The following is a 26,350-nucleotide window of genomic DNA, read 5'->3' on the forward strand; positions in this document are numbered from 1 at the left end:
GAGTTAATGTTTCGAGTCTGTATGACTCTTCATCAGAACAGTTCTGATGAAGAGTCATATGGACACAAAACGTTAACTCTGTCTTCCTCTCTACAGATGCTGTCAGACCTGCTGAGTTTTTCCAGCAATTTTTGTTTGTGTTTCAGATTTCCAGCATCCGCAGTATTTTGCTTTTATTTAAAGTGTTATCTTTGGGACTGGCAGTTCTGTTGAACTTGTGCAATTGTTTCAATCATTTTCCAAAAACCTCAAAAATATCTTCAATGCATTGAAAAATGAATAAACAAGAAAGTAATTTTTGTTTTATTCATGGGTTACAAGGCTGAAATACAAATATCAATGATCCTAATATCTCCATTTTACACAACACATTAAGAGTCAAGGTGCACAGGGCAACAAGATACAAAAATACATTTGTGTAAAGCAGTATGATGTTTGTATTGGTACTGTCATACACAGGAGCACTCACATATAGTTATACAGGCAAACAAAACTAGAGCACTTAAGAATTTTCAAAAAGGAAATGTATCACCACCTAACATACAAACTGGATTGTAAAACCACTGCAGCGAAAAATGTTTCCTTTTTATTTTCGCACTTGGTGACACTTTTGTAAGTTTTAATATTTTTAAAATACTTTTTCCGTGTAATTAGAATGGATTTGTCCACACAGATTTTCCCACACAAGTTTTTTACCTCAATTTGCTGGCCAAGGCATGAAAAGGGAATGGGAGGCATTTCCACAGAAAGAGGAAACAATTAAAAGTAATTAAATGGCATTTTGACCGAAGCATCTGCCCAAACCTTCTGGTAACTAGTTCTAAAGTAATTGTGTATACCTAGCAGCAAGTTACTTACTTGCCTCTTAATTGGAAAACAGGACTGGGGAAATCGATGAACAAAATATACACCTCCTATGCTTAACTACCATCTTTTTATTCAAGTCATTTATAAATACATACATAAACCATATTTTGATAACTTAAGTGTTAAATTAATTGCGCAAACTGATTGAAAGTTTTGAAGCATTTATCTAAAAAAAACCCCTTAAACAATGTTTCTCATATGCCTACTGAGAAGTATGGGATAAATAAATCATGATTTGCATCAATGAACACAACAGCTTCACAAACATGTGAATATTAAATGAGATTGTAGGGATTAACTGATAGCATTTTCTTCTAGTATATTTCAATATTGGTACTTTCAACCTTGGAATTAATGTTAAGTATTGAGACTTAAAGAACAGTAAAGCCTATTTAAGTGTCCTGCTGTTTTAGGGACAAGAACAATTACCGAGATGCAAGAGGGTGAATTCAATGAGGTGTGATAAAAATCAATGCAGTCAGTATCTATGGCTGGTCTGTTCATTGAAAGATTCAGGTAATTTCTGTTATAATGACATGGATCTTCCCTTTATGTGTGTTCATATGGGTACATACATATATATATATATATAACTTAAATGTTCTTTTATATTCCTTCTTTCTTTCATGATTTGGTGATCTTAAAAATCTGAGTGTTTGGTATTGCCCTCCATCAATGCCCCAGTTACACTCGGGGTAAAATTTCAATGCAATTGTGATGAATTCAATTGAATCGAACAAATTTATTTCATTTGTTATGCCTCTACTTAGAATAACCTGTTGCATTAGGTCAAAATATTCATTCCTGTCATCAGGTTTTGAGTAGAGATTCTCTTCAAGCTGTTCATCCTATTTTGAACTCTGAGATTTGTTTAAACTTGTTGGAGGAGTGAGTTTCACCATTTGTTGAAATCAATTTGCATATTTAAATGGGGTATTTTGACATTGAGCAGGGTTTAATTACAAAAAAACACTCAATGATAGAGTTAAACTGTATATCTATCTCACAAGTAAACAAGACATTAGAAAGATTAGGGCAGTGAAGGTTGACTTGCATTGTCCAAACTACTTTCTGATTTCAAATAACTCTGTGGACTCATTGTGCATCAAAAAGAGATAAAGTAAGTAATAGCATCAAAAAAAAATTTGAAAGGAAAAATAAAGTGGCAAAGGGGAGTCCAAATCATTAAATGGAGAAACTGGCAAGATACGGGAACCAGTCATCAGTGAAATGTTATGTTGAAATCAAGTATTTAATTATTCCCCTGCCCACCAAATTGAGACTGGTATCATTCAACTCTGACTGAACATGCTAAATGGCACTTTAGAAAAAAATCAAACTGATTTCCATGTTAGTGCTTTTATTATAGTAATTCCATCTTAAAGTTGAGCAGGAATCAGTTCAGTTTTGCTTCCAGTCGTAATAAGCTGAATAAGGCTTCCTGAAGTAGGTCTGGTTTCGTTATCGGTCCAGTTAAATAAGGTTCTGGAAAAAAATATATACAAAAATACTCACTATGAAAAACAGAATAGTTTCTTAAAACGCAAGAAAAGGGAGATTTGCCAAAGCTTCAAAATGAAGGAGGTGAGAGGTTATCGGGGGAAGGCAGGAATGTGGGGTCGAGGTGACAATCAGATTAGCCATGATCTTATTGAATGGCGGAGCAGGTTCGAGGGGCCAAGTGGCCTACTCCTGCTCCTAATTCATCTGTTCATATTAATTTTCTTAAGTTTTCAAACAACCCTGAATGCACCATACCTTCAACTTTTTTGAAATTACTAAATTTCTGAGTAAGATAGGGAGACAACTGTCCCAAAATTGCTCTATAAAATATAAATGCAGTGGATCAGTCATATTTGAGGTTGAACCTGGGCTACTGCAGTGAATACATAATTCAGGAGAGTTGGGAGGCCCACAACTGATCATCTGGTTGGTCTGCTCTGACCAGGGAAGTTGGGCAGTTGTCAGTTCGACTATTGACAGATCACAAAGTAGTTGTAGAATATTTAATCTCAAGAAGGGGGAAATGTCTTTCCATTAGAAATAACAGCTTTCTTTTCACCAAACAAAGCACTACACTGACTAGAAGAGTCCAGTGCACACCATGCTCCAAGTGAAAGGGAATGCAGTGTTGGGATGCAGCAACTGAAGATCAAGACAAATAGGAAAAGGATAATGCAAAGTGCACACACAATGCCTATTGAAAGCACTAAATGGGAAAGAGCAGGGAAATGGGATTTGAGTGCTCAGTGGTCAGTGTGCAGATGACAACAGTGAGCATGGCCAAAATGGCATCCTCATCAACCACAACCTTATTATTCTATGATGCTTGTAATTCCATGCACAACAGTTCAGAAGTTCCGTAAGGGGAACTAAAAATTATAACCAGATATTGTTTTTTTAATTTATTTATTCTTTCATGGCATGTGGAGGGTCACTGGCTAGACCAGCATTTCTCGCCCATCTCTAATTGCCCTTGAGATGGTGGTGGTGAGTCGCATCCTTGAACCGCTGCAGTCCATGTGGTGTAGGTATGCCCACAGTGCTGTTAGGAAGGGAGTTCCAAGATTTTAACCCAGCGACAGTGAAGAAACGGTGATATATTTCCAAGTCAGGATGGTGAGTGACTTGGAGAGGAACTTCCAGGTGGTGGTGTTCCCATGTATCTGCTGCCCTCGTCCTTCTAGATGGTGGAAGTGGCAGGTTTGGAAGGTGCAGTTGGAGGACCCTTAGTGAGTTGCTGTAGTGCATCTTGTAGATAGTACATAATGATGCAACTGTGCATCAGTGGCAGAGGTTGTGAATGTTTAAAGTGGTGAATGGAGTACCAACTAAGCGGGCTGCTTTGTCCTGAATGATGTAAAGCTTCTTGAATGTTGTTGGAGCTGTACTCATCTAGGCAAGTGGAGAGTATTTCATCACACACCTAACTTATGCCTTATAGATGGTGGACAGGCTTTGGGGAGTCAGGTAGTGAGTTACTTGCTGCAGAATTCCTAGCCACAGTATTTATACGGCTGGTCCAGTTCAATTTCTGGTCAATCCCCTGGATGTAGATAATGGGGGAATCAGCGCTGGTAATGCCATTGAATGTCAAGGGACGATAGTTAGATTTTCTCTTGTTGGAAATAGTCATTGCCTGGTACTTGTGTGACGTGAATGTTACTTGCTAAGTATGAGCCTAAGCCTGAATGTTGTCCAGGTCTTGCTGCATTTGGGTATGGACTGCTTCAGTATCTGATGCGTCATGAATGGTACTGAACATTGTAAATCATCAGCGAACATCCCCACTTCTGACCTTATGAGGGAGGGAAGGTCATTGACGAAACAGCTGAAGGTGGTTGGGCCTTGAAAACCACCTTGAGGAACTCCTGCAGTGATGTCCCAGGACTGAGATGATTGACATTCAACCACCACAACCATCTTCCTTTGTGCTAGTTACCACGCCAACCAGCAGAGAGATTTCCCCAGATTTCCATTGACTCCAGTTATGCTAGGGGTCCTTGATGCCACACTCAGTCAAATGCAGCCTTGATGTCAAGGGCAGTTACTCTCACCTCACCTCGGGAGTTTAGCTCTTTTGTCCATGTTTGAACCAAGGCTGTAATGAGGTCAGGAGCTTAGTAAGTTGGCGGAACCCAAACTGAGTGTCAGTGAGCAGGTTGTTGCTGAGTAATTGTCACTTGATAGCACTGTTTATGACCCCTTTCATCAATTTCCTGATGATTGAGATTAGATTGAAAGGGCGGTAATTGGCTGTATTGGATTTGTCCTGCTTTTTGTGGACAGAACGTAACTGGTCAATTTTCCACATAGCTGGGCAGATGCCAGTAATGTAGCTGTACTGCAGCAGCTTGGCTAGGGGCACTGCTAGTTCCGGAGTTAGTTCAGGACCATTGCCGGGATGTTGTCTGGGTCAATAGCCTTTGCAGTATCTAGTGCCTTCAGCCATTTCTTGATAATGTGGAGTGAATCGGACTGGCTGAAGCTTGGCCTCTGTGATGCTGGGGACCTCAAGAGGGAGCAGAAATGGATCACCCACTCAGCCCTTTCAACTGAAGGCGGGTGCAATTCTTCAGCCTTGTCTTCTGCACTGATGTGTTGGACTCCCTCATCTTTGAGGATGGGGATATTTGTGGAGCCTCCTCCTCCAGTTAGTCATTTAATCGTCCACCACCATTCTCCACTGGGAATAGCAGGACTGCAGAGCTCAGATCTGATGTGTTGACTGATGGGGTCATTTAGTTCTGAGTATCACATATGCTTAGGCTGTTTGGCATGCTTCACCAGGTTGACACCTCATTTTTAGATATGTCTGGTGCTACTCCTGGCATGCCCTCCTGCACTCTTCATTGAACAAGGGTTAATCCCCCAGTTTGATAATAGTGGTAGAGTGGGAGATATGTCAGGCCATGAGGTTACAGATTGTGTTCGAGTACAATTCTGCTGCTGCTGATGGCCACAGTGCCTCATGGATGCCTAGTCTTGAGTTGCTAGATCTGTTTGAAATCTATCCCATTTAGCATGGTGGTAGTGCCACACAACACAATGGAGGGGTATCCTCAATGTGATGATGGGACTTAGTCTCCACAAGGACTGTGTGGTGAACACTCCTACCGATACTGTTATGGACTGATGCATCTGCGACAGATAGATTGGTGAAGGTGAGGTCAAGTAAGTTGTTCTCTCTGGTTGACCACCCACCACGGACCCAGTCTAGCAGCTATGTCCTTTAAGACTCAGCCAGCTGCTAAGTGGCCATTGATGTCCCTCAGCCAGAGTACAGTCTGTGCCCTTGCCATCCAAAATGCTTCCTCCAAGTGGTGTTCCATACTGAGGAGTACTGATCATCAGTTAGGTGTTAATCAGAGGCGGTCTTCTCACCCATGTTTGACCTGGTTCCATGAGAATTCATGTGGTCCAGAGTCAATGTTGAGGGCTCCCAGGGCAACTCCCTCCCACTATACCATCAACTCAGGGTGATGGTGGTGTCTGGGACATTATTTGTAAGGTGTGATTCTGTGGGTATGACCATGTTAGGCTGTTGCTTGACCAGTCTTTAGAACAGCTCTCCCAATCTTGGCACAAGCCCCCAATGTAAGGAGGATTTTGCAGGGTTGACAGAGCTGTGTGTGCCATTGCCATTTCTGGTGCCTAGGTTGATGCCAGGTGGGCCATCTGGTTTCATTCCTTAACCACTCTTCTATTGCGGTTTAATACAACTGAGTGGCTTGCTGGGGTATTTCAGAAGGCATTTAAGAGTCAACCATATTGCTCTGGATCTTGAGTTAAATGTAGGCCAGACCAGGTAAGGACAGCAGATTTCCTTCCCTGAAGGACATCAGTGAATCAGAGATGGGTTTTTACAACAGTCGATACGGGGGCTTCATGGTTTATTACTGGGACTAGCCTTTTAAAGCTAGAGTTAATAATTTAACTTTTTAAAGTTCCAGCAGCTGCCATGGTGGTATTTGAATCCATGCTCCAGGACATAAGTCTGGGCCTTTGGATCACTAGTCTAGTGATGTTACCAGTATGCCACCACTTCACCAGTATTCAAATTCACATAAATAACAGCATGAGCATTTCACTAACCACTAATTGCACTCCAATTAAATTGAACAAAAAATCTTGGGTAGAGCACCTGTTATTTCCCAAAATCCATGACTGCTGGAGAAGGCTGGCTGTTAGTAGGACATCTCTATAAAATGGACCTTGTTGTATTATATTTATTAAATCTCATTTTATATATTTTCTTTTTTTCAAACCAGCCAGCTGGTGTGTGTTTTATCTTGTTAAATGTGTGATAAGCAAGTGCTCTAATTAGGTCAGCATATAATAGGCCAGCTTCTGCACTGATGCACACGTTTTCTGTTTGCTGAGCATTGCTGTATACAATCTGTCAAATTTGCCTACAGATCAGTGACTATACCTCAATAGTAATCCATTGATTGTAAAGTGCTTTGAGGATGCTTTGAACCCGATGGATGTGCTGCATAAACACAAGTTATTTCTAGTTCATGCACAGCTCTGCTTTGTAGGAGTACAAACTCTTGTGGGGCCCACAATCAGACTCAGCACTGCTGGCGCATACTGCCCGAAGGAAAGTATCAGGGTCGTGCGTAAGGGCAGGATATACTGGCAGGATACCTGAGCAGTAATTAATGGCAAGTGCACTCTGTTTCAAATGTGTAGCTGAATTTTACTTGAGATGCATGTACTGGAGCTTTCCTTTGTAGGATGCACTTCGAAAACATAGGGGCAAATTTTCTCAGGGCTTCTTCAACTCTGCTGCATATAAGCAGAGTTTCTAGTAAAGTTACACTGAAGTTACAGCAATGGAGTAGGTGTGTTTTTACGACAATCAACAAATGTTTCATGTTCTATTACTGAGACTAGTCTTTTAAAACCAGAGTTAATAATTTACCTTGCAGTTGCCTTGGTGATATTTGAACCCATGGCCCAGGGCATTAGTCTGGGCCTCTGGATTAGCCAATTAGATATGCAGAAATATCACAAGAATTTATAATATAAGAGAGGAGGTTGCTGAGTGGTTGGCAAGTTTTCTCCTGTAGTATAAATTGATTGCCAAATTTCAAACAAACATTCTTGTGTTTGTCTTGATGCGTGCAAAAGCTTCATGAACATGGTCCTCTTTTCAGCAATATTCAACTTCTCTACTACCAAGCGACAGGACACAGAAATACTTTGACTAATGTATTCTTGTGCTGAGACTAAAGAATATGGGTACAGAATATGTTGATGCCCATTTGATGAAGTGCCTCTCCTCAATTTGGAAACAACTAGGATGGTGGCAATATTTTTTTTTAACTCTTTCACGGGACGTGGACATCGCTGGCTAGGCCAGTATTTTTATTGCCCATCCCTAATTTCCTTGAGAAGGTGGTGGTGAGCTGCCTTCTTGAATCGCTGCAGCCCATGTGGTGTAGGCACAGCCACAGTGATGTTAAGAAGGGAGTTCCACGATATTGACCCAGCGACAGTGAAGGAATGGAGATATATTTCCAAGTCAGGATGGTGAGTGACTTGAAAAGGAACTTGCAACTGGTGGTATTCCCGTGCATCTGCTACCCTTGTTCTTCTAGGTTGGAGAGGTCACAGGTTTGGAAGGTGCTGTCTAAGGAGCTTTGGTGAGCTGTTGCAGTGCATCTTGTAGATGGAACCGACTGCTGACACTGCATTGGTGGTGGAGGGAGTGAATGTTTGTGGATGGGGTGTCAATCATGCAAGCTGTTTTGTCCTGGATGATGTCAAGCTTCCTGAGTGTTGTTGGAGTTGCACTCATCCAGCTAAGTGGAGAGTATCCCATCACACTCCTGACTTGTGCCTTGTAGATAGTGGTCACGCTTTGGAAAGTCAGAAGGTGAGTTACTTTCTGCAGAATTTCTAGCCTCTGACCTGCTCTTGTAGCCACAGTATTTATGTGGCTGGTCCAGTTCAGTTTCTGGTCAATGATAACCCCCAGGATGTTGATAGTGGAGGATTCAGAGATGGTAATGCCATTGAATGTCAAGGAAAGATAGTTGGATTCCCTTTTGTTGGCGATGGTCATTGCCTGGCACTTGTGCGGAGCAAATGTTATTTGTCAGCCCAAGCCTGAATGTTGTCCAGGTTTTGCTGCATATGGACACGGACTACTTCAGTATCTGAGGAGTCGTGCAATCATCGGTGAACATCCCCACTTCTGACATTTTGATGAGGCAGCTGAAGATGGTTGGGCCAAGGACACCACCCTGAGAACTCCTGCAGTGGTGTCCTGGAGCTAAGATAACTGACCTCCAACAACCATCCCCCAAGGGGGAGGCAATGGCGTAGTGGTATTGTTGCTGGACTGGTAATCCAGAGACCCAGGGTAATGAATCCCGCCACGGCAGATGGTGGAATTTGAATTCAATAAAAAATCTGGAATTAAGCGTTCACTGATGACTATGAAGCCATTGTCGACTGTTGTAAAAATCCATCTGGTTCACTAATGTCCTTTAGGGAAGGAAAACTATCGTTCTTACCTGGTCTGGCTTACATGTGACTCCAGACCCACAGCAATGTGGTTGACTCTCAAATGCCCTTTGAAATGGCCTAGCAAGCCACTCAGTTGTAACAAACCTCTACAATGACACAAAAAACGAATGAAACCAGACAGGCCACCCGGCATTGACCTAGGTATTGGATCGAACTAGGCACCGGAAACAACAATGGCAATCGCAGCCCTATCGACTCTACCAAGTCCTCCTTAATAACATCTGGGGGCTAGTGCCAAAATTGGAAGAGCTGTCTCACAGACTAGACAAGCAACAGCCTTGGAATCATACCTTACAGATAATGTCACAGACTCCACCATCATCATCCCTGGATATGTCCTGTCCCAGTGCCAGGACAGACCCAGCAGAGGTGGTGGCACAGTGGTATACAGTCAGGAAGGAGTTGCCCTGGGAGTCCTCAACATCGACTCTAGGCCCCATGAAGTCACATGGCATCAGGTCAAACATGGGCAAGGAAGCCTCCTGCTGATTACCATCTACCGTTCTCCCTCAGCTGATGAATCAACCCCTGGCGGAACCGAAACTGGGCATCAGTGAGCACATTATTGCTAAGCAAGTGCTGCTTGATAGCACTGTTGATGGCCCCTTCCATTACTTTACTGATGATGGAGTGTAGACTGATGGGGCAGTAATTGGCTGGGTTGGATTTGTCCTGCTTTTTGTGTACAGAGCACACTTGGGCAATTTTCCACATAGCCGGGTAGATACCGGTGTTGTAGCTGTACTGGAACAGCTTGGCTAGGGGAGCAGCAAGTTCTGGAGCACAGCTCTTCAGTACTATTGCGGAATATTGTCAGGGCCCATAGCCTTTGGAGTATCCAGTGCCTTCAGCCATTTCTTGATATTCACGTGGAGTGAACTGAATAGGCTGAAGACTAGCATCTATGATGCTGGGGACCTTCGGAGGAGGCTGAGATGGCACTCCACTTGGCACTTCTGGCTGAAGATTGTTGCAAATGCTTCAGCCTTATCTTTTGCACTGCTGTGCTGGGCTCTTCCATCATTGAGGATGGGGATGTTTGTGGAGCCCCCTCCTCCAGTGAGCTGTTTAATTGTCCACCACCATTCACGACTGGATGTGGCAGGACTGCAGAGTTTAGATCTGATCCGTTGGTTGTGGGATTGCTTAGCTCTGTCTATCACTTGCTGCTTCTGCTGTTTGGTACACAAGTAGTCCTGTTTTATAGCTTCACCAAGGTGACACCTCATTTTTAGGTATGCCTGGTGCTGCTCCTGGCGTGCCCTCCTGCACTCTTCATTGAAAAGGGTTGATCCCCTGGCTTCGTGGTAATGGAGAGTGGTGGATATGCCGGGCCATGAGGTTACAGATGGTGTTCGAGTACAATTCTGCTGCAGCTGATAGCCCACAGTGCCTCACAGATGCCCGGTATTGAGTTGCTAGATCTGTTCGAAATCTATCCCATTTAGCATGGTGGTAGTGCCACAGAGCACGATGGAGGGTATCCTCAATTTGAAGGCGGGACTTTGTCTCCACAATGACTGTGTGGTGGTTACTCCTACCAATACTGTCATGGACAGATGCATCTGTGGCATGCAGGTTGGTGAGGATGAAGTCAAGTATGTTTTTCCCTCTTGTTGGTTCCCTCACCACCTGCCGCAGACCTAGTCTAGCAGCTAGGTCATTTAGGACTTGGCCAGCTCAGTCAGTAGTGGTGCTACTGAGCCACTCTGGTGATGGACATTGAAGTTCCCCACCCAGAGTACATTCTGCACCCTTGCCACCCTCAGTGCTTCCTCCATGTGATGTTCAACATAGAGGAGCACTGATTCATCAGCTGAAGGTGGATGGGGGGGCAGTGGAGGAAGTAGGTGGTAATCAGCAGGAGGTTTCCTCACCCATGTTTGACCTGATGCCACGAGACTTCATGGGGTCCAGAGTTAATGTTGAGGACTTTCAGGGCAACTCCCTCCCGACTGTACACCACTGTGCCACCAACTCTGGTGGGTCTGTCCTGTCGGTGGGACAGGGCATACACAGGGATGGTGATGGTGGTGGCTGGAACATAGTCATACTTACAGAATTATCCTTTACAGATAATGTCAGGCTGTTGCTTGGCTAGTCTGTGGACAGCTCTCCCAATGTTGGCACAAACCCACAGATGTTAGTAAGAAGGACTTTGCAGGGTTGACAGGGCTGGCTTATTTTGATTAAAAAAAGCTCAACAAAAAAAAGCATTATAAGAGTTATATTCTAATTAAATTAATGAAAAAAGAGATTTTACTGTGGACATAAGATGTTGAATTCAACATGTTTTTAAGAGCAAGATCTCAACTTATGCAAAAAGATTATCTGATTTTCCCACTTGCCATTACTGATGCAAAATTATTAATTTCCTTGAATCACTCGGGCATCTGTAAATGAGTCACCAAAGACAGGAAATGTCTTTCAGAAAGGTCAGCTGTCCTTGATAATAATGTGTACAATTTGTGGCCCTTGCTAAGCTAGACAAATAAACCTTTCAACTGGAGCCTGGACATTGGACAGAACAATAAAAACCAGACAGTAACAAACAGACATGAAATGATTATGGACAATTTGATCTCGCTGGATACTCACTCAGCAACAAATTCTAATGGTGTCCAGGAGCTGAAATCTGCATTAGGCATCGATTTCCTGTTCATTGGTGTATCCAAGGTAACACTACAAAAGAAATTAAATTGTGTTGAAAGCCCTTTGTATCATACTTATGTTATGTTACCATGGTGAAGACCTGAGAATGCCAGATTGTCCAGAAATTGGCAATTTAAAAGTATACTCACACTTCAGGCTTCTATTGACCCATTTCAAATTGGAAATGAATTCAATTTTATTTTTCCTGCATGCAATTTTAGCCTGCGTTGTAAGTCCATGCTTTTATTTTATGCCTATGCCATTTACAGCACTTGAAAAGCAGGATGAAAGCAGATTGTGATCAGTTACTCTAACAAGGCTACCAGGATATAACAGATTGAAATCCTCACCGACCCCAAAGATAAGTTCCTCAGCAACTTGCAAAATTTTGCAAAGATAGTTTAGCAAATGTGCTTGCCTTAACAAAAACTTGCTTTTTACAAAAACATATTTCACCAATAGGTGTAATGGAAATGGACATAAAGCACAGAAGAAAGGGATTAGGAGATGTACCCGAAGGCTATGCCAAAGAGAAGGGTTTTGAGGAAGTTATTTTAATGTGAAAAATAAAGCATGGTGGTGGAGATAATTAGGGAGGCAGTTCCAGAGAATAGCACTGAGACAGTTAAATTTGGTCTGCCATCAACAATGGGGCGCAAGAAAGACAGACTTGTATTTATATATTGCTTTTCACAAACTCAGCATATAGATTTACAGTCAATGAAGTGCTTTTGAAGTGCAATCACCATTGCAATGTAGGAAACATGGCAGCCAATTTGCACACGGCAAGCTCCCGTAAAAGTTAATAACCAGATAATTTGTTTTTGTGATTTTGATTAAGGGATAAATATTGGCCAGGACACCGTAGATATCTCCCTTGCTCTTCTTCAATATAGTGCCATGGGATCTTTTACAACCACCCAAGAGGCAGACATCAGGTCTGAAAGACGGCACCTTCAACAGTGCAACACTCCCTCACTACAGCGATGGAGTGTCAGCTAGATGTTTGTGCTCAAGTCCTGGAGAAGGACTTAAACCCAGAACCTTGTGCCTCAGAAGTGAGAGTGCTACAAACTGAGCCGGAGCAGATACACCCAGGAAGGATAGAATGCATTATGGGCCAAAGCCAGAGTTATGGGAGGGAATATGGGATTGAAGGAGATTGCAAAGTTTATGAGACAAAGCAGCATTTATGCATGAGAACAAGGATTTTGAAAAGAAGATATTGGGAACTGGGAAGCCCGTATAGGTCATCAAGGATGGAGGTGATGGAAAAGTGTCACTTATTCAAAGATACGTGCAGATTTAAACAAGTTTCTGGATGGTGGAAACTAGGAGGCGATACATATGAACATTGAAGCAGTTGAGTACAGAACTGGCAAAATCATGTCCAAAGAATCGTGTCTCAGGGGGTAAAGGTAGAAGTAAGCTATCCATCCTGGTGATGGATAGGATCTGGGATTTAAAGCTGATCTTAGGATTTAGATAATCTAGATTTCATTCTAGCATTTGTCCAAGCATGGATAAAAGAGCCAAATTCAAAATGTGAGGTGAGACTGACCGCTCTTAATATCGAGATAGCATTTGATTGAGTATGGCATCAAGGAGATGTAGCAATATTGTAGGCACTAGGAATTAGAGGAAATTCCACTGTTGGAATTTCAGAAATCTCAGCCCCAGAGCATCACTACAGGAGTTCCTCAGGGTAGTGTTCTAGGCCCAACCATCTTTAGCTATTCATCAATGACCTTCCCACCAACATAAGGTCAAAAAATGGTGATGTTCACCAATGATTCGGTACCATTCGAGATTCCTCAGATAATGAGACAGTCCGTATCCGCATGCAGCAAGACCTGGACAACATTCAGGCATAGGCTTATAAGTGGCAAGTAACATACACGCCACACAAGTGCCAATCTTCAACAAGGGAGAATTTAAACCTCCCTCTTTTACATTCAATGGCATTACCATCTTTGAATTCCCCCACCATCAACATTTAGATGTTCACTTGCATTGCCATAGCCTCCAGGGCTATAGGCCAACCGCTGGAAAATCGGATTAGTGTAGTCAGATCTTTGTTGACCGGTGCAGACACGATGGGCCGAATGGCCTTCTTCTGTGCTCTAAACGTCTATGAGTCTATAAATGTTAATTCTGAGGCATTGTGGGGCATCAAACAACATACGTCAACAAGCAAAGTCATGATGGGCGAGTAGAACTTTGTGCAGGATAGGATACAGGTAGTAGAGTTTTGGATAAGGAGTGAAGGATCAGAGATAGGCCAAGAGGAAAAGAATACGTAATGGCCTCAGGGTTGAGAGTGGCAGCCAAAATGCTTATAAGAATCAACAGAGAATTACAGATAAAAGAAACATGTTCTAGTCATACACAGGTGTTGAGAGGGAAATAAGAATTAACTCCCAGTACATATATAACAAAAGTAATTAATTAGCTTCAAGCACTTTGGTAAATCCAGGGGATGCAATAAGGTATGAAATAAATACAAGCTTGTTCTCTCATTTTTACACACATATATACACAAAATACAGCCTTCTCAGAGAACTGTGGAATAATTAACACATTGAAAAAAATGTGTTTAAACAGCACTAAAACGTTTTGATGCTAAGCATTTTTCGAAGTTAAAAAAAACACTAACAACATCCTAAATAGCAGCTTGTGATCTCTGTCACTTTACACCAGATGCTACTATGAAAGCCACCAGTAATTTTCTCCTCTAATGGGGAACTGAACACTATCAAGTCCAGTATAGTCCTAGGAACTGTAATTATTGACACTTACGGGAGAATTGCAAGAGCAGAAGCTCCAGGGGGCATTCCACTTTTCTCTCCAGCTAGACTCTGACAGAGCTGATGAACAGCTGCCTTTGCCATGCCGTAGCCCACCATCCCTAAAAGAGAACAGGAGGATTTAAAACTTAAACCTTACCACAGTCAAAAACACTACAAACAGAACAGGAAAACCATTGTGAATCATTTCTTTAGAACATGCGTGTACTCAAACAAGAGTTAGTGTTTGTTTCTCAAATAGATCTTGTATGAAATGGTTTTTTATTTCAAATAAAATGATGAATGATTTCAGCATAAACTATGAACTATATTTTAAAGTGGCACGATATATGGTTTCTTCGCTTTGTTTTTTATTCTCTGTTGAAGGCAACGACTCAGTTTCAAACTTTACAAGCCTACCAATACACTAGTTTCGTGGCACCGGCAACTTTTGATACTTTGCCCATGTTGCCATTTTCAATGTAGGAAACTGAACGGTAAACATCAGCAGCTTATTCAGAATCACAGGCAAGCATCATACTGTCTTTACCACAATTTCCAGCAAGACTCACTGGGTAATCACTGGGTTGGACACTTATGTGATTGAGCACACTGGAGCTAAAATCAATTCACCATCAGCATAGTGCCACAACCTATATATTGTTTTCACACGGAGTTGTTGTTAGAATAATTAACTGCCAAAACAAAACAAAAAGTTGGCAGTTTTGAAAATGTGTGTTAAAATGCGAATCAAAGTTTATACGACATACAGGCAAATATGTCAAAAGTACACATTTGTATGCATTTTGGACTTCTAATATTAATGAACAAAATTCAGAGCATGACAAAGCAGAGGGGTAGGAAGAGTTGCAGGCCATTCAACATCTTGAGCCTGTTCCGCCTTTCAATTAAATCATGGCTTATCTAACCATGCAGTGAAGGAGCTGTAAGTAAAATAAAAGCAGCTGCAGAAGCAGAAGAAGGAGACAGTAAAGGGAAGGATTCGGGAGCCCTTTGAAGGTCTGCAGTAAGAAGTTTATCCCAGCCTTTCATTAAGTGCACAGAGGAGAGAGTGAATTCAGTGGTGAAATGTCAGTTTTGAGCTAAATTTATAACTCAGCACGTAAGGACTTTGCTCCTGCTAATCATCAATCTGTTTCCATTCAATTACACTTTATTGCATTCAATTAAGAGAGGAAAAGTCAATGAAATTGTATTCTTTCTTATGTTTTTAAATATTAAGATGTCAAAACTATCCTGAACAAAGTTTTCTTTTTTGTTAGGTCATTTTAGTGAATGCTCCTGTAGGAATAAAAATTGAAAATGATCACAGAAACCAGGAACTTGTATTAATATTTCCTGGTATATACAAGCTGAATGTTAATTTTATTCTTGGTTGGCCATTGGGAATGTGTACAAGACCATGAGGAAACAGTTGGCCATCTCTGTACCTGCTATGTCCAATGGCCTGAACGAGATGAGCAACCCACTACACAGAGAATCACCAAGCATATTTAATTTGTTTTACAAGTTCACATTATTTTAACTAGTCCCAATAGAATTTGTGTAAACGATTACAAGGTTAAAATCCAACTGTTTATTCACACAATACTATAAATGAAATATGATGATCACAAGGGATGCATATTTTATGTGGTATGCAATGTTTTGTACACCACATTACTTTTCAGGGCCCAGGAGTTATTTTCCAGAGATAACAAGCATGTCAACCAGAAAAACTATTGCACAATAGTGCTTTTATCACCGAGAGAGGTCTACAAGGTTCGGATAGAGCTGTTAGTCATTTTATTTCTGGCCAACATAGTGGTTTCAACTGTCAATAAAATGCAGTTTAATATTCATCCTTTTGAAGGAACTATCAAATTTCCTTTTGTGAGAATTAATGAACTGTGCTTCAATAACAAATTTGGAGCAGTTACAAATTCCAATACTCTCTTTCAAAAGGTTTTTTTTCTAACTTCTACTTCAATTATTTTTGTGTTCATCTTATATTTGTTCCCCACTTTCCATCTCACCAACTAATCCTTTCATGGGATGTGGGTGTCACTGCCAAGGCCAGCCTTTGTTGCCCATCCCTAATTGCCCCTCAACTGAGTGGCTTGCTAGGCCATTTCAGAGGGCAGTTAAGAGTCAACCAAATTGCTGCGAATCTGCCCAAAAGTGGATGAGATCGGGAAAGAATAGCAGACTTCCTTCCCTAAACGACATTAGTGAACCAGATATTTCACAACAAATGATAGTAATGGTGTGCATGACAACTGAGACTAGCTTTATATTCCAGATTTAACTGAATTTAAATTCCACCAGCTTGAACCCTAATCCCCAGAGTATTAGCCCGAGCCTCTGAATAACTAGTCCAGTGACACGACTATTATGTCACCATCTTCCTTTATTGCTATTTACCTCATGATAGCTCTTCATAAACATCAGGTCAGCCACTAACTTTCTCAGCTGTCACAAAATAAAACCCTAGCTTCTGAGGTTTGTCTTCATAACTGTAAATCGTTATCCCTGAAAATCATTGACAGATGTTAAAAGATTCATGTCAGCTGAAGTGACAAGCAGCAAGCCTATAGTTTTCATTTGAAATATCCAATCAGAGTCCTGTGATTATGGTATTAATTGATTTAAGTATTGGAATACCCTGGCTTAAGTAGTAGATGCATTTCCGGAAACCACTATTTAAATCAAAATTACTTAAATCAAAGCAAGTTTTCTGATTTAAATGTATGTCACATCAGGAAATGTGTTCCTAGGCCAAGACTTTTAACTTCAATACCTAACCTAAAGACTAAATAAATAAAATGCAAGGTAAATAAATCTTCCACATTCCCAGTGATATGGCAAAGAACCAAAGAGAACAGGTTTTTTTCCCCCCAATTGCTTGAAATAAAGCTATGAAATATATCTCCCACATGTAGTTGGCATATTTTTGAGAGATTAATTTCTCCTATACTCACTCATGTTAATTTGTTTCACTCCTTAAAATGACCAAGTTGCAGGTACTAATTTTCCTCCTGGTCACAGCTTGTCCCGTTACAAGGCAGCTTCTTCCTGCGGAGCCAGCGACCAGCCTCTGGGCGATGTGGTCATCCTCATGGTGCTCTGCTTCGCCATCATGCTTATGGCCATTGGGCGCTATGGAGGGCCTGGATGGATCCTGGACACAATGTTAGTGATTGGCTCCTGGAGCTAGTGAGAGTACAAGTGGCCAAGGAACTTGCAGAGCCCTCGGCCCAGGTCCAGAAGAATGCATTCTTGGCCAGACAGGAGAAGCACGTTCCAAGGTGGGGTGGGGCCAGAAACTATACTGACAGTTACAAAATAGCTTTTACACCCATTTCCCATTTATAATGAGGTAGATAGTATGTAAAACAGATAAATGGGTAGTAATATTTTAACTATTTAATAACAGAGCTACGCTACTCAGGGCTACTTAAAACTAGGTATAGCTGTATTTGGATTCAAATTATCCAATCTGATGATTGGGTTTTTGAATACCTACAGTCAAATTGAAATATTACACAGTGTAGAAGTAAATATCCAAGATATTGTTGTACATTTAACTCTTTTAAATGAAAGCTAAACAATGACAGACATTTCCTTTCCAGGCTTCTTTCTCAATCGATAAGGGAAAGGAAAGAATATTGGTTGTAAAATCTGGAAAAAATGATACTTCATAAGGCAACAGAGATGAGTAGTTCCTATTCAATTGAAACCTTGCCCCAGTGACTCTTTGTACATGCTGTTGCTATTCATAGAAATAAGCACAATATCAATTATTTTATCATAACCGAGGTGTAATAATATTACTCTCTGTCATAAGGAAACATCCGAGAAGTTTGTTTCGAAATTCGTTTCGAAAGCAAGACAAATGCAACATATGTTTGATGTTTTCCTGAAAACGGAATTAACCACACGGAGATGTAATAGAACAAGGAACAGTTTCCATATTTCCCTGTCAAAACAGCAAATCCTTAAGTCCCAACACCAAAAGTAGTGACTGATAGAAGTTGAATATTTGCAAAGCAAAGCAGAACATTCAAATTGTTCACATTCTGCATTAAGATGTCACAGTTCACTAGGCCCAACAGTGCTCTTCATTCTACTGATTAGAGAGAAAGTCAAACCTCACAACTCTACATAAATCTAAATCTGCTGCATCATTCTGAATTAAAATTAACTCCCCCCATTCCCCACCCCGAAGAAATGTTTGCAATTATTCACCCGCTATTGTCTGTGGTTTACCCAAAACTCAAAACCTATAAACTCCTAGACCCACTGTCTCCAAGCTCGATATTTAACAAAAGAAACCATTTAATCACTTGTAGGTGTGAATGGCCATCATCTATCTCCCATGGTGTACTATGGCTTTGGAGCTCCAAACCAAAATGGGTGGATAAAAGCAGTTGATCATGTGACTGAAACTGACTTCAAATCACAAATCTTTTAACCCACAACTGAGAAACTAGTCAGTCCATACAGATCTCCAGCTGCAGGACATTAAGGCAAGAAAAGGCAGTAGGGTCGTGACTTTTTAAACATCTTAAAAGTCTCCTAGCCTGGTTCCTTTTCAATATCTACCAGTAGAGAAATTTGACATCCTGGTAAGGAAACCCCATGTTTCTCACTTCGTAACCGGCTGAACATTCATCTCTTTGAGGAAGTTCTGCAATAATCTTGATATATGACTCCACCTGGACTACTCTTTAGGACTGTAAACATCTTCAACAGGCCCTCAAACGAGTGCTGTTCCTAAAAGTGAACTATGAGCTGTTCTTTTGCTTACAACTTGTAAAAATGCACTATCCTCTTTACCTGTAATTTTTCGTGTATGTGTGTGAGAGATAGATAGAAAAAGAGAGAGAGAGAGAGAGAGAGAGGAGTGATAGACGTTTTGGTGAATGCAAGAATAAATAATATTATTTATTTAAACCCACGAAAGCTTGGTGCTGATTATTCAAATATTGACCACACACTCATTGATTGAGAAACATGCTCACACCTTCCTTTCCCAAAAAAACACTGATTTTGGACAACAAGGGATGGGAACTCGGGGCTCAGTTTTCTCTCATCCCTGTCCATAACATTCTGAAAGAACTACCATATTGCCATGTTCTGCTAATGTGCAGTAAGCTATGAAATGTGTTGTATAAGCATATTTAGGATGTAAAATTGTAAGGCCAGTCATGATAAATGATTGTTAATTTAAATCACTGTAATATTCTTCTTGTACTTACCTTGTTTTAATTCTTTTATTGTATCTTAATTCTTTTGCTTCATTAATGATTGTTCAGAATATGTTTGTTAAAGATGTATATTAGAATGTAACTGCAAGGCATGGCAGTTAAATTTAGCTAAAAGATGTAGCAAGTTGACCTGTAAGCTGTTGCTATCAGATGTGAAATCACAAGTTGCATGTGCAAGTCTACGACAACAGTATCAGAAATACCTGTTTTCAAGAAATACCTGTTGAAAGGACGTGAGGAATGCCCAGGCCTGCTTGGTGTTTATGGGTGGACAATGAAGTAATTTAACCCAATTATGTTGCTTGGACATGAGTTTTACCTAATAGGGTAACACTGAACCAAGGGGTAAGGCAACAGTCACATAGGCAATAACCAAATAAAAGGTAGGGAATGGAGGCATAAATCGGGGCATCTGAGAACGTTCGACATCTTTGGGAACGAGGATACAAGACTGATCATCAAGATCTTTGGCCAACAGGACACAGTGAAGAGGCATGTGCCACAGTCGATTGGGAAGCAAGAATACACATTTGCGTGATGTGACTATATACCACTGCCTTTGTTAAGCATCACGTTTTTGTTCTTATCTTGTTAAACTGAATAAATCAGTTTTGCTTATCTATTGCACACTTGTACCTGTGTGACCCTTGATCAATCAACAACAAAAGATTAAACTTACACTAACATAAGAAATTTATTTCCTAAATATTATCTCCGAACTGTAATAAACATGAACATAGATTTTTAAAGCCCTTTTGACCTACATAAGTTTCCTTAATGTTTTAATACTCTGCACTTGCTGCATCATGTAATCAGTAAAATATTTTTCTACAAAAATATTATGCTGATTATAAGAAAAGAAATATGGAGTTATTGGGTTAGGTTTTCTTTCATTTTTGATGTAGAAATCCTACTGAAGTTGTCAGAGCTTAAACTTGAGTAAAATTAGCAATGTAATTCTGCCAATTATTAAACTAAGATAAGCACTCACTTTGACGTACATCTCGATCCATATTCTTTACAATCATGTATCCAAGGTCAGAGCCAGGCCAATCAATTAAAATAGAAACATTTGGAGGTTTTGCTTTAACATACAATTTATCAACAGCTCTATGAATTCAGCAAATAAATATTTACATTTATTTGGTCCCAATTTTTTTTTAAACTTAAAACAACCATTTCTCAGCACATCTTGTTAAATTGGTTAATCCATCAGAAGACAGAGTTAGTAAGGTCAGAGGAAGACAATGATTAGGCCAGGGCACAGTGCCGCATAAAGATTCATGTTCAGAAGTCTATCCAGACCAGTCCGCATTACGGATTAGTGTAGCAGATGTGGCTCTTTCATTAGGTTCTATCATCCAGGAGAGATAGCTCAACCAGAAGTTACAGTAAGTCTACAATGTTATTGGAAATAACTTTTCCCGCCAAAAATGGCTGGGTGAGATGTGAAGATTTTTTAAAATCTCAAACCTGTATCTAACCTGCTTCAAACTTGCCCACTTTCTGTCAGAGATGAGCAACCAACCCATACCCAGGAGGCAGCTTATTTAAATATCTTAATAAATCTGCATGCCTCAGATTTTTCTCTCTTCCAGCTTTAACGTCGACCAGATAGGTTTCCCAGTTTCCAGCAATGTTCGGGGTCAAGGTGAGCAGGAGCGCTTATTCTTGTCTCCCCAACCTAACTTGTTTCCCACTCCATGCATTTCGAACCACTCCACTCCCCTTAACTATCACATAGTCAATACCCTGTGATCACCGACACCTCCAACCTCCCTTATCTCTCTTTGATCCCCCACCCATTGAGGGCCAATGTGTCTGCTCACTTATTCATTTACAGTTTACAAAATGCTTACCCAGTGAAATACTTATTTCTGCCACAAGGGACTCAATGCCTCAAACAACTTTAGTGTCCTTTTACAATTATTTAGAATAGAAGTAAAGTTTTAAAAAACACAAATCCACATTATCCTGCTTTTGTCCGGGCATGAAAAATGGATCTGTGTGATGAATTACGAGCCTCATTCCAAACTGATGTCCAATCATGACTTATACAAATGTGAGTATGCAAGAGAAACATTAAAATAACACAAGTGCTATATCTGGCGGTACTTTATGTCACAGGGTTTAACTGTAGATTCAAAATATTTAACAGTCGATAGGTGCGGGTGCTTACACTGACGATAATAGAGTTCAGCTAATAGTGTCAAAGGGTAATTGGAGAAGCTCTGCTCACCTGCTGTCCCATTCAAGGCAGCACTTGCACCTGTCAGTGTCAACAAGCCACCATCTTTGAGATGTTTTGTAGCTAAATGGCTAGAGATTGTTGATGTCCACATGCTCTGTTTCCACATCAAGTCAGCGTTTTTATAAAGAGCTTTGAGAAATAAACAATATCAGTCACCGATTGGTTATATTGAACAATATATGCAGAGGAAAAACTGCAGCAAAAAAAATTAAAGGGTGAAGGAATCATGTTTTTGAAGTATTGTAAAATCATTACAAGATTTTTTTTACTGTAGTACATTATAAATAAGTAAGGATGTAGTGAAGGAAATCCAAATATTTTACAGAAAAATATTTTCTTGAACACAAGGGTATGCAGCCATTGGTTAGAACTTGAGCCATTCAATTATTCCACATTGTGTTGGACATTCATCTTCAGATCTACATTTATTTCCATTTACATACATATGTAAGTAATTATCTAAAAATGTTTATGAAATATATTTACTGTTATTTTCCATGCTAAAATACATAATTGGTCACTAAGTAGAGAATTATTTAGGGTAAATCATGAGCAAACAATGTAAATTCAGGCTGATGTAAGCTAGAGGTGAATAAATACAACAGCACTTGTTTCCATGTATAAGTAAAGTATTAGATATGGGATTTTTAAAAGGTGAATCCATATCACTGACTCAAGCCATGTGTGAGAAGGTTTACAAATCTGTAAGACATGATTGACAAAAATAGAACTCACCAACATATATTCATTCAACATCATGGAACTTAGTTAAAATGTTTTTCTTGGCTCATAACCATGAAATATGAATGTAAGCTTTCACAGTATAAAATATAGGCACTTACATTTTGCTTTTGCACTGCCACCTGCCCATCCGCCCGCTACACAGATAATGGCATCCACCTTCTGTTCCCCAAGAAGACTAGCAACATCTGTGGTAACCTATAAAATGAGAGTGACATGTTAAAATTAATAGAATTTTTATCGATTTAGATACCTGAATATCTAATTCACCTTGTGCAAACATCTACATTATAATCTATAATATAAAGGTATGATCTGCTCCGCCTGGATCTGTCAGTGACATTTATTGTAACATTCACTGCGTGCTCTGCGCCGTACTTCATCTGTAAGTTGTTGTAATATTGATTACCTGATCCGCCTGCTCAGTGAAGGACTCGCTCATCTTCACAATTACATTCGCATTCGCTTCTTCATTAGATATGAGGTCAATGGAAGCAACCCACTGCAACCGAGAAAAGTTATTGAACGGTAACGAGATGGTGATATAGATTCAGACAGGAATGAAAATAAATACACGTCCTGTTTGTTACCTGGCTGTAGTTTTACTTATCACTAACCGAATGCATTGAATGTGGCGCCAAGTGACATCGTTTAACGTTTAATTAATTTTTAAAAATGGCAAATGACAATTTGTAATCTGAAAGTATATGTAGCATTATTTTCACTGCCCCAGTAAATTATCCGCGCCCTTCCCGTGCGCCTGGGAGATCCTCGTTCCTTATATTTGCTACATACCCAGTGCTTGGATTTAAAGAACTCGACACATTTGGTTCCCAGAGCTCCCTTTCCTCCGTATACGATAACTTTATAAGCTGCTGCCATTGTTATTTTTCTCTCTCTCAAATCAGATCAGCTGCTGCTCAAACACTTCAAACGCTGTCAGACTGGCTACAGATATCCAAACGTCAGCTAAAGACCTTTAATAAATCAGGCAGCCCAAGCACAGCCCGTAAGAAGAACCGAGTCTATCCTGTCTTAGCACCACCCTCCCTCTGGAGGTCTCACTACATACTACAAATATATTTTTAAAAACTGGCGAGTGTCAAGGACTGAGGAATAGCAGGAGAGTCACTGTTCTCTTCATAGATGTTTTTTCTAAATAAACCAGTAAGGACAATAAGTAGCATCAAATGTCATCAAACAAAACAAAAGGGGGCACAACAAAGAAGCAATTAAACCTGAAAACAAAAGAAACATATGAATTTAAATAACAATGTTATTCCTGGTGTCCAGCCTTGCCCTCCAGTACCTCGTAACATGCTATGGATAGAGGGGAACTGGTGGATGTGCTTTACTTAAGTTTTCAGAAGGCATTTGATAAGGTGCCTCAACAAAGGTTATTGCGGAAAAATAAAAGCCCATGGTGCAGGGGGATAACATATTGGCATGGATACAAGATCGGCTAGTTAATAGGGAACAGAGAGGAGACAAAATGGCACATTTTCCGGTTGGCAGGATATGACGAGTGGTGTGCCACTGGACCAGTGCTGTGACCTCAACACTTTACAATTTATATAAATGATTTGGATGAAGGGATGGATGGGATATTTTCTAAATTAGCTGATGACACAAAGTTAGGTAGGAAAGTAAGTTGTGAAGAGGAGTTAAGAATGCTACAAAAAGATATAGATAGGTTAGGTGAGTGGGAAAGATATGTTTAATGGAGTGTAATGTAGGAAAATGTGAGGTTGTCCATTCTGGCAGGATGAATAAAAAAGAGGCATATTGTCTAAATGGTGAGAGATTGCAGAACTCTGAGGTGCAGAGGGATCTGGGTGTCCTGGTGCATGAATCACAAAAGGCTAGTATGCAGGTGTACCAAGTAACTGGCAAAGCTAATAGGATGTTCTCATTTATTGAGAGGGGAATTGAGTACAACAGTAGGGAAGTTATGTTTCAGTTTTTCAGGACAATGGTGAGGCCACATCTGGAGTACCATGTACATTATTGATGTCTTTATTTAAAGAAACATGTAAATGCGTTGTAAGCAGCTCAGAGGTTTACTAGATTAATACCTGGAATGGGCGGGTCGTCTTATGAGGAAAGGTTGGACAGGCTAGACTTGTATCTGCTGGAGTTTGGAAGAGTAAGCGGTGACTGGATTAAAACAGAAGGTACTGAGGGGACTTGACAGGGTGAATGTGGAAAGAATATTTCCTCTTGTGGAAGAGTCTAGAACTCAAGGCCACTGTTTCAAAATAAGGGGTCACCCATTTAGGACAGAGATGAGGAAAGATTTTTCTCTCAGAGGGTTGCGAGACTTTGGAATTCTCTTATTTTAAATTCATTCAAGGGATGTGGGCTTTGCTGATTGCCCATCCTTACTTGCCTTTGAGAAGGTGGTGGTGAGCTGCCTTCTTGAACCACGGGAGTCCATGTGGTGTAGGCACACCCACAGTGCTGTTAGGAAGGGAGTTCCAGGATTTTGACCCAACGGCAGTGAAGGAATGATGATATATTTCCAAGCCAGGATGTTGAGTGATTTGGAGGGGAAGTTCCCAATGGTGATGTTTCCATCTATCTGCTGCCCTTGTCTTTCTAGGTGGTAGTGGTCATGGGTTTGGAAGCTGCTGTCTAAGGAGCCTTGGTGATTTCCTGCAGTGCACCTTGTAGATGGTACAGGTTGCTGCTACTGTACATCGGTGATGGAGGGAGTGAATGTTTGTGGATGTGGTGCCAATCAAGTGGGCTGCTTTGTCCTGGACGGTGTCCAGCTTCTTCAGTGTTGTGGGTACTGCACTCATCCAGGCGAGCGGGCAATATGCCATCACATTCCTGACTTGTGCCTTGTAGATGGTGGACAGGCTTTGAGAAGCCAAGAGGTGAGTTACTCGTCGCACGATTCCTAGCCTCTGACCTGCTCTTATAGCCACAGTATTTATTTGGCCAGTCCAGTTCAGATTCTGGTCAATGGTAATGCCCTCTTCCTCAAAAGGTGGTTGAGGCAGAGTACTTGAATACCTTTAAGGCAGAGGTGAATAGATTATTGATAGGCAAGGGGGTGAAAAGTTATTGGGGGTTGGCAGGAATACGAGGTTAAAATCAGATCAGCCGTGATCTTATTGAATGGCGGAGCAGGCTTTAGAGGTCGAGTGGCCTATTCCTGCTCCTAATTCATATGTTCGTATGGTTGTGCAAAGATTCAAAACAATGGACACCACACGCACCCTCTCAAGGGCGTCCTGTGCACAGACAAAATTGTGGAAGAGATGCAGACAGTCAGAGTGACCATCTGCACTAGGCATTACCAACACGGACTTGTGGATGGCCACTTTGATGCTGGTTGAACTATTGTGTCTCCCCAGCTGTTTCTGTTCTGTTTTGGATTTCCACCATTTTTCAGTCTTTTTGCTTTTTACTGCACAATATTTGATAGCCCCAGTGACCTCACTAATGTGTGATTGCCACCATCAAGTGGACAAGCCATCTATTTGTTTTCTCACTGTTTCTCTCTGTTTGTTCCTTGCGGTCTCAGCCTACCTTTAAACTAAAAACAAATATAAGACATAAGAGTTGTTTTATATTCTGGTAACTTACAGTTAATATCCTAGCTGCATGATATTCTTTTTCTGTTGTTTTCTCTCTATCCCTATATTTTCACCAAATCTGTCACAGCGCATCAAAAAACAAACAAAAAAAAATCTATTGCCAGAGGTTTGTTATAAAAAACTGTTCTTAAAGTT

At 40.7% G+C, this 26,350-nt stretch overlaps 1 protein-coding gene across 1 annotated transcript; it reads right to left on the reverse strand.

Moving 5' to 3' along the window:
* Positions 1-280: 280 nt before the first annotated feature.
* Positions 281-23,582, reverse strand: LOC121284042 (dihydropteridine reductase-like). Its single transcript, XM_041199009.1, has 7 exons — positions 23,403-23,582; positions 23,017-23,109; positions 22,709-22,805; positions 21,855-21,995; positions 14,359-14,467; positions 11,506-11,589; positions 281-2,352 (listed from the first exon to the last, which is right to left on the reverse strand). Exons 1-7 carry the CDS (start codon positions 23,487-23,489, stop codon positions 2,247-2,249), a joined length of 717 nt encoding a protein of 238 aa, XP_041054943.1. The 5' UTR covers positions 23,490-23,582; the 3' UTR covers positions 281-2,246.
* Between the last annotated feature and the right edge of the window lie 2,768 nt (positions 23,583-26,350).

Source organism: Carcharodon carcharias, chromosome 1, assembly GCF_017639515.1.
Source record: "Carcharodon carcharias isolate sCarCar2 chromosome 1, sCarCar2.pri, whole genome shotgun sequence".
In the NCBI taxonomy this organism is placed as follows: Eukaryota; Metazoa; Chordata; class Chondrichthyes; order Lamniformes; family Lamnidae; genus Carcharodon; species Carcharodon carcharias.

Bases quoted from the DNA above. Each gene is read 5' to 3' on its own strand.
- LOC121284042 (XM_041199009.1), bottom strand. From the start codon at position 23,489: ATGGCAGCAGCTTATAAAGTTATCGTATACGGAGGAAAGGGAGCTCTG. The intron at 22,806-23,016 runs GTAATCAATATT...CTCATTTTATAG, and splicing joins TCACTGAGCAGGCGGATCAG to GTTACCACAGATGTTGCTAG. The intron at 14,468-21,854 runs GTGAGCAGAGCT...GTTCTCTTTTAG, and splicing joins TGCCTTGAATGGGACAGCAG to GGATGGTGGGCTACGGCATG.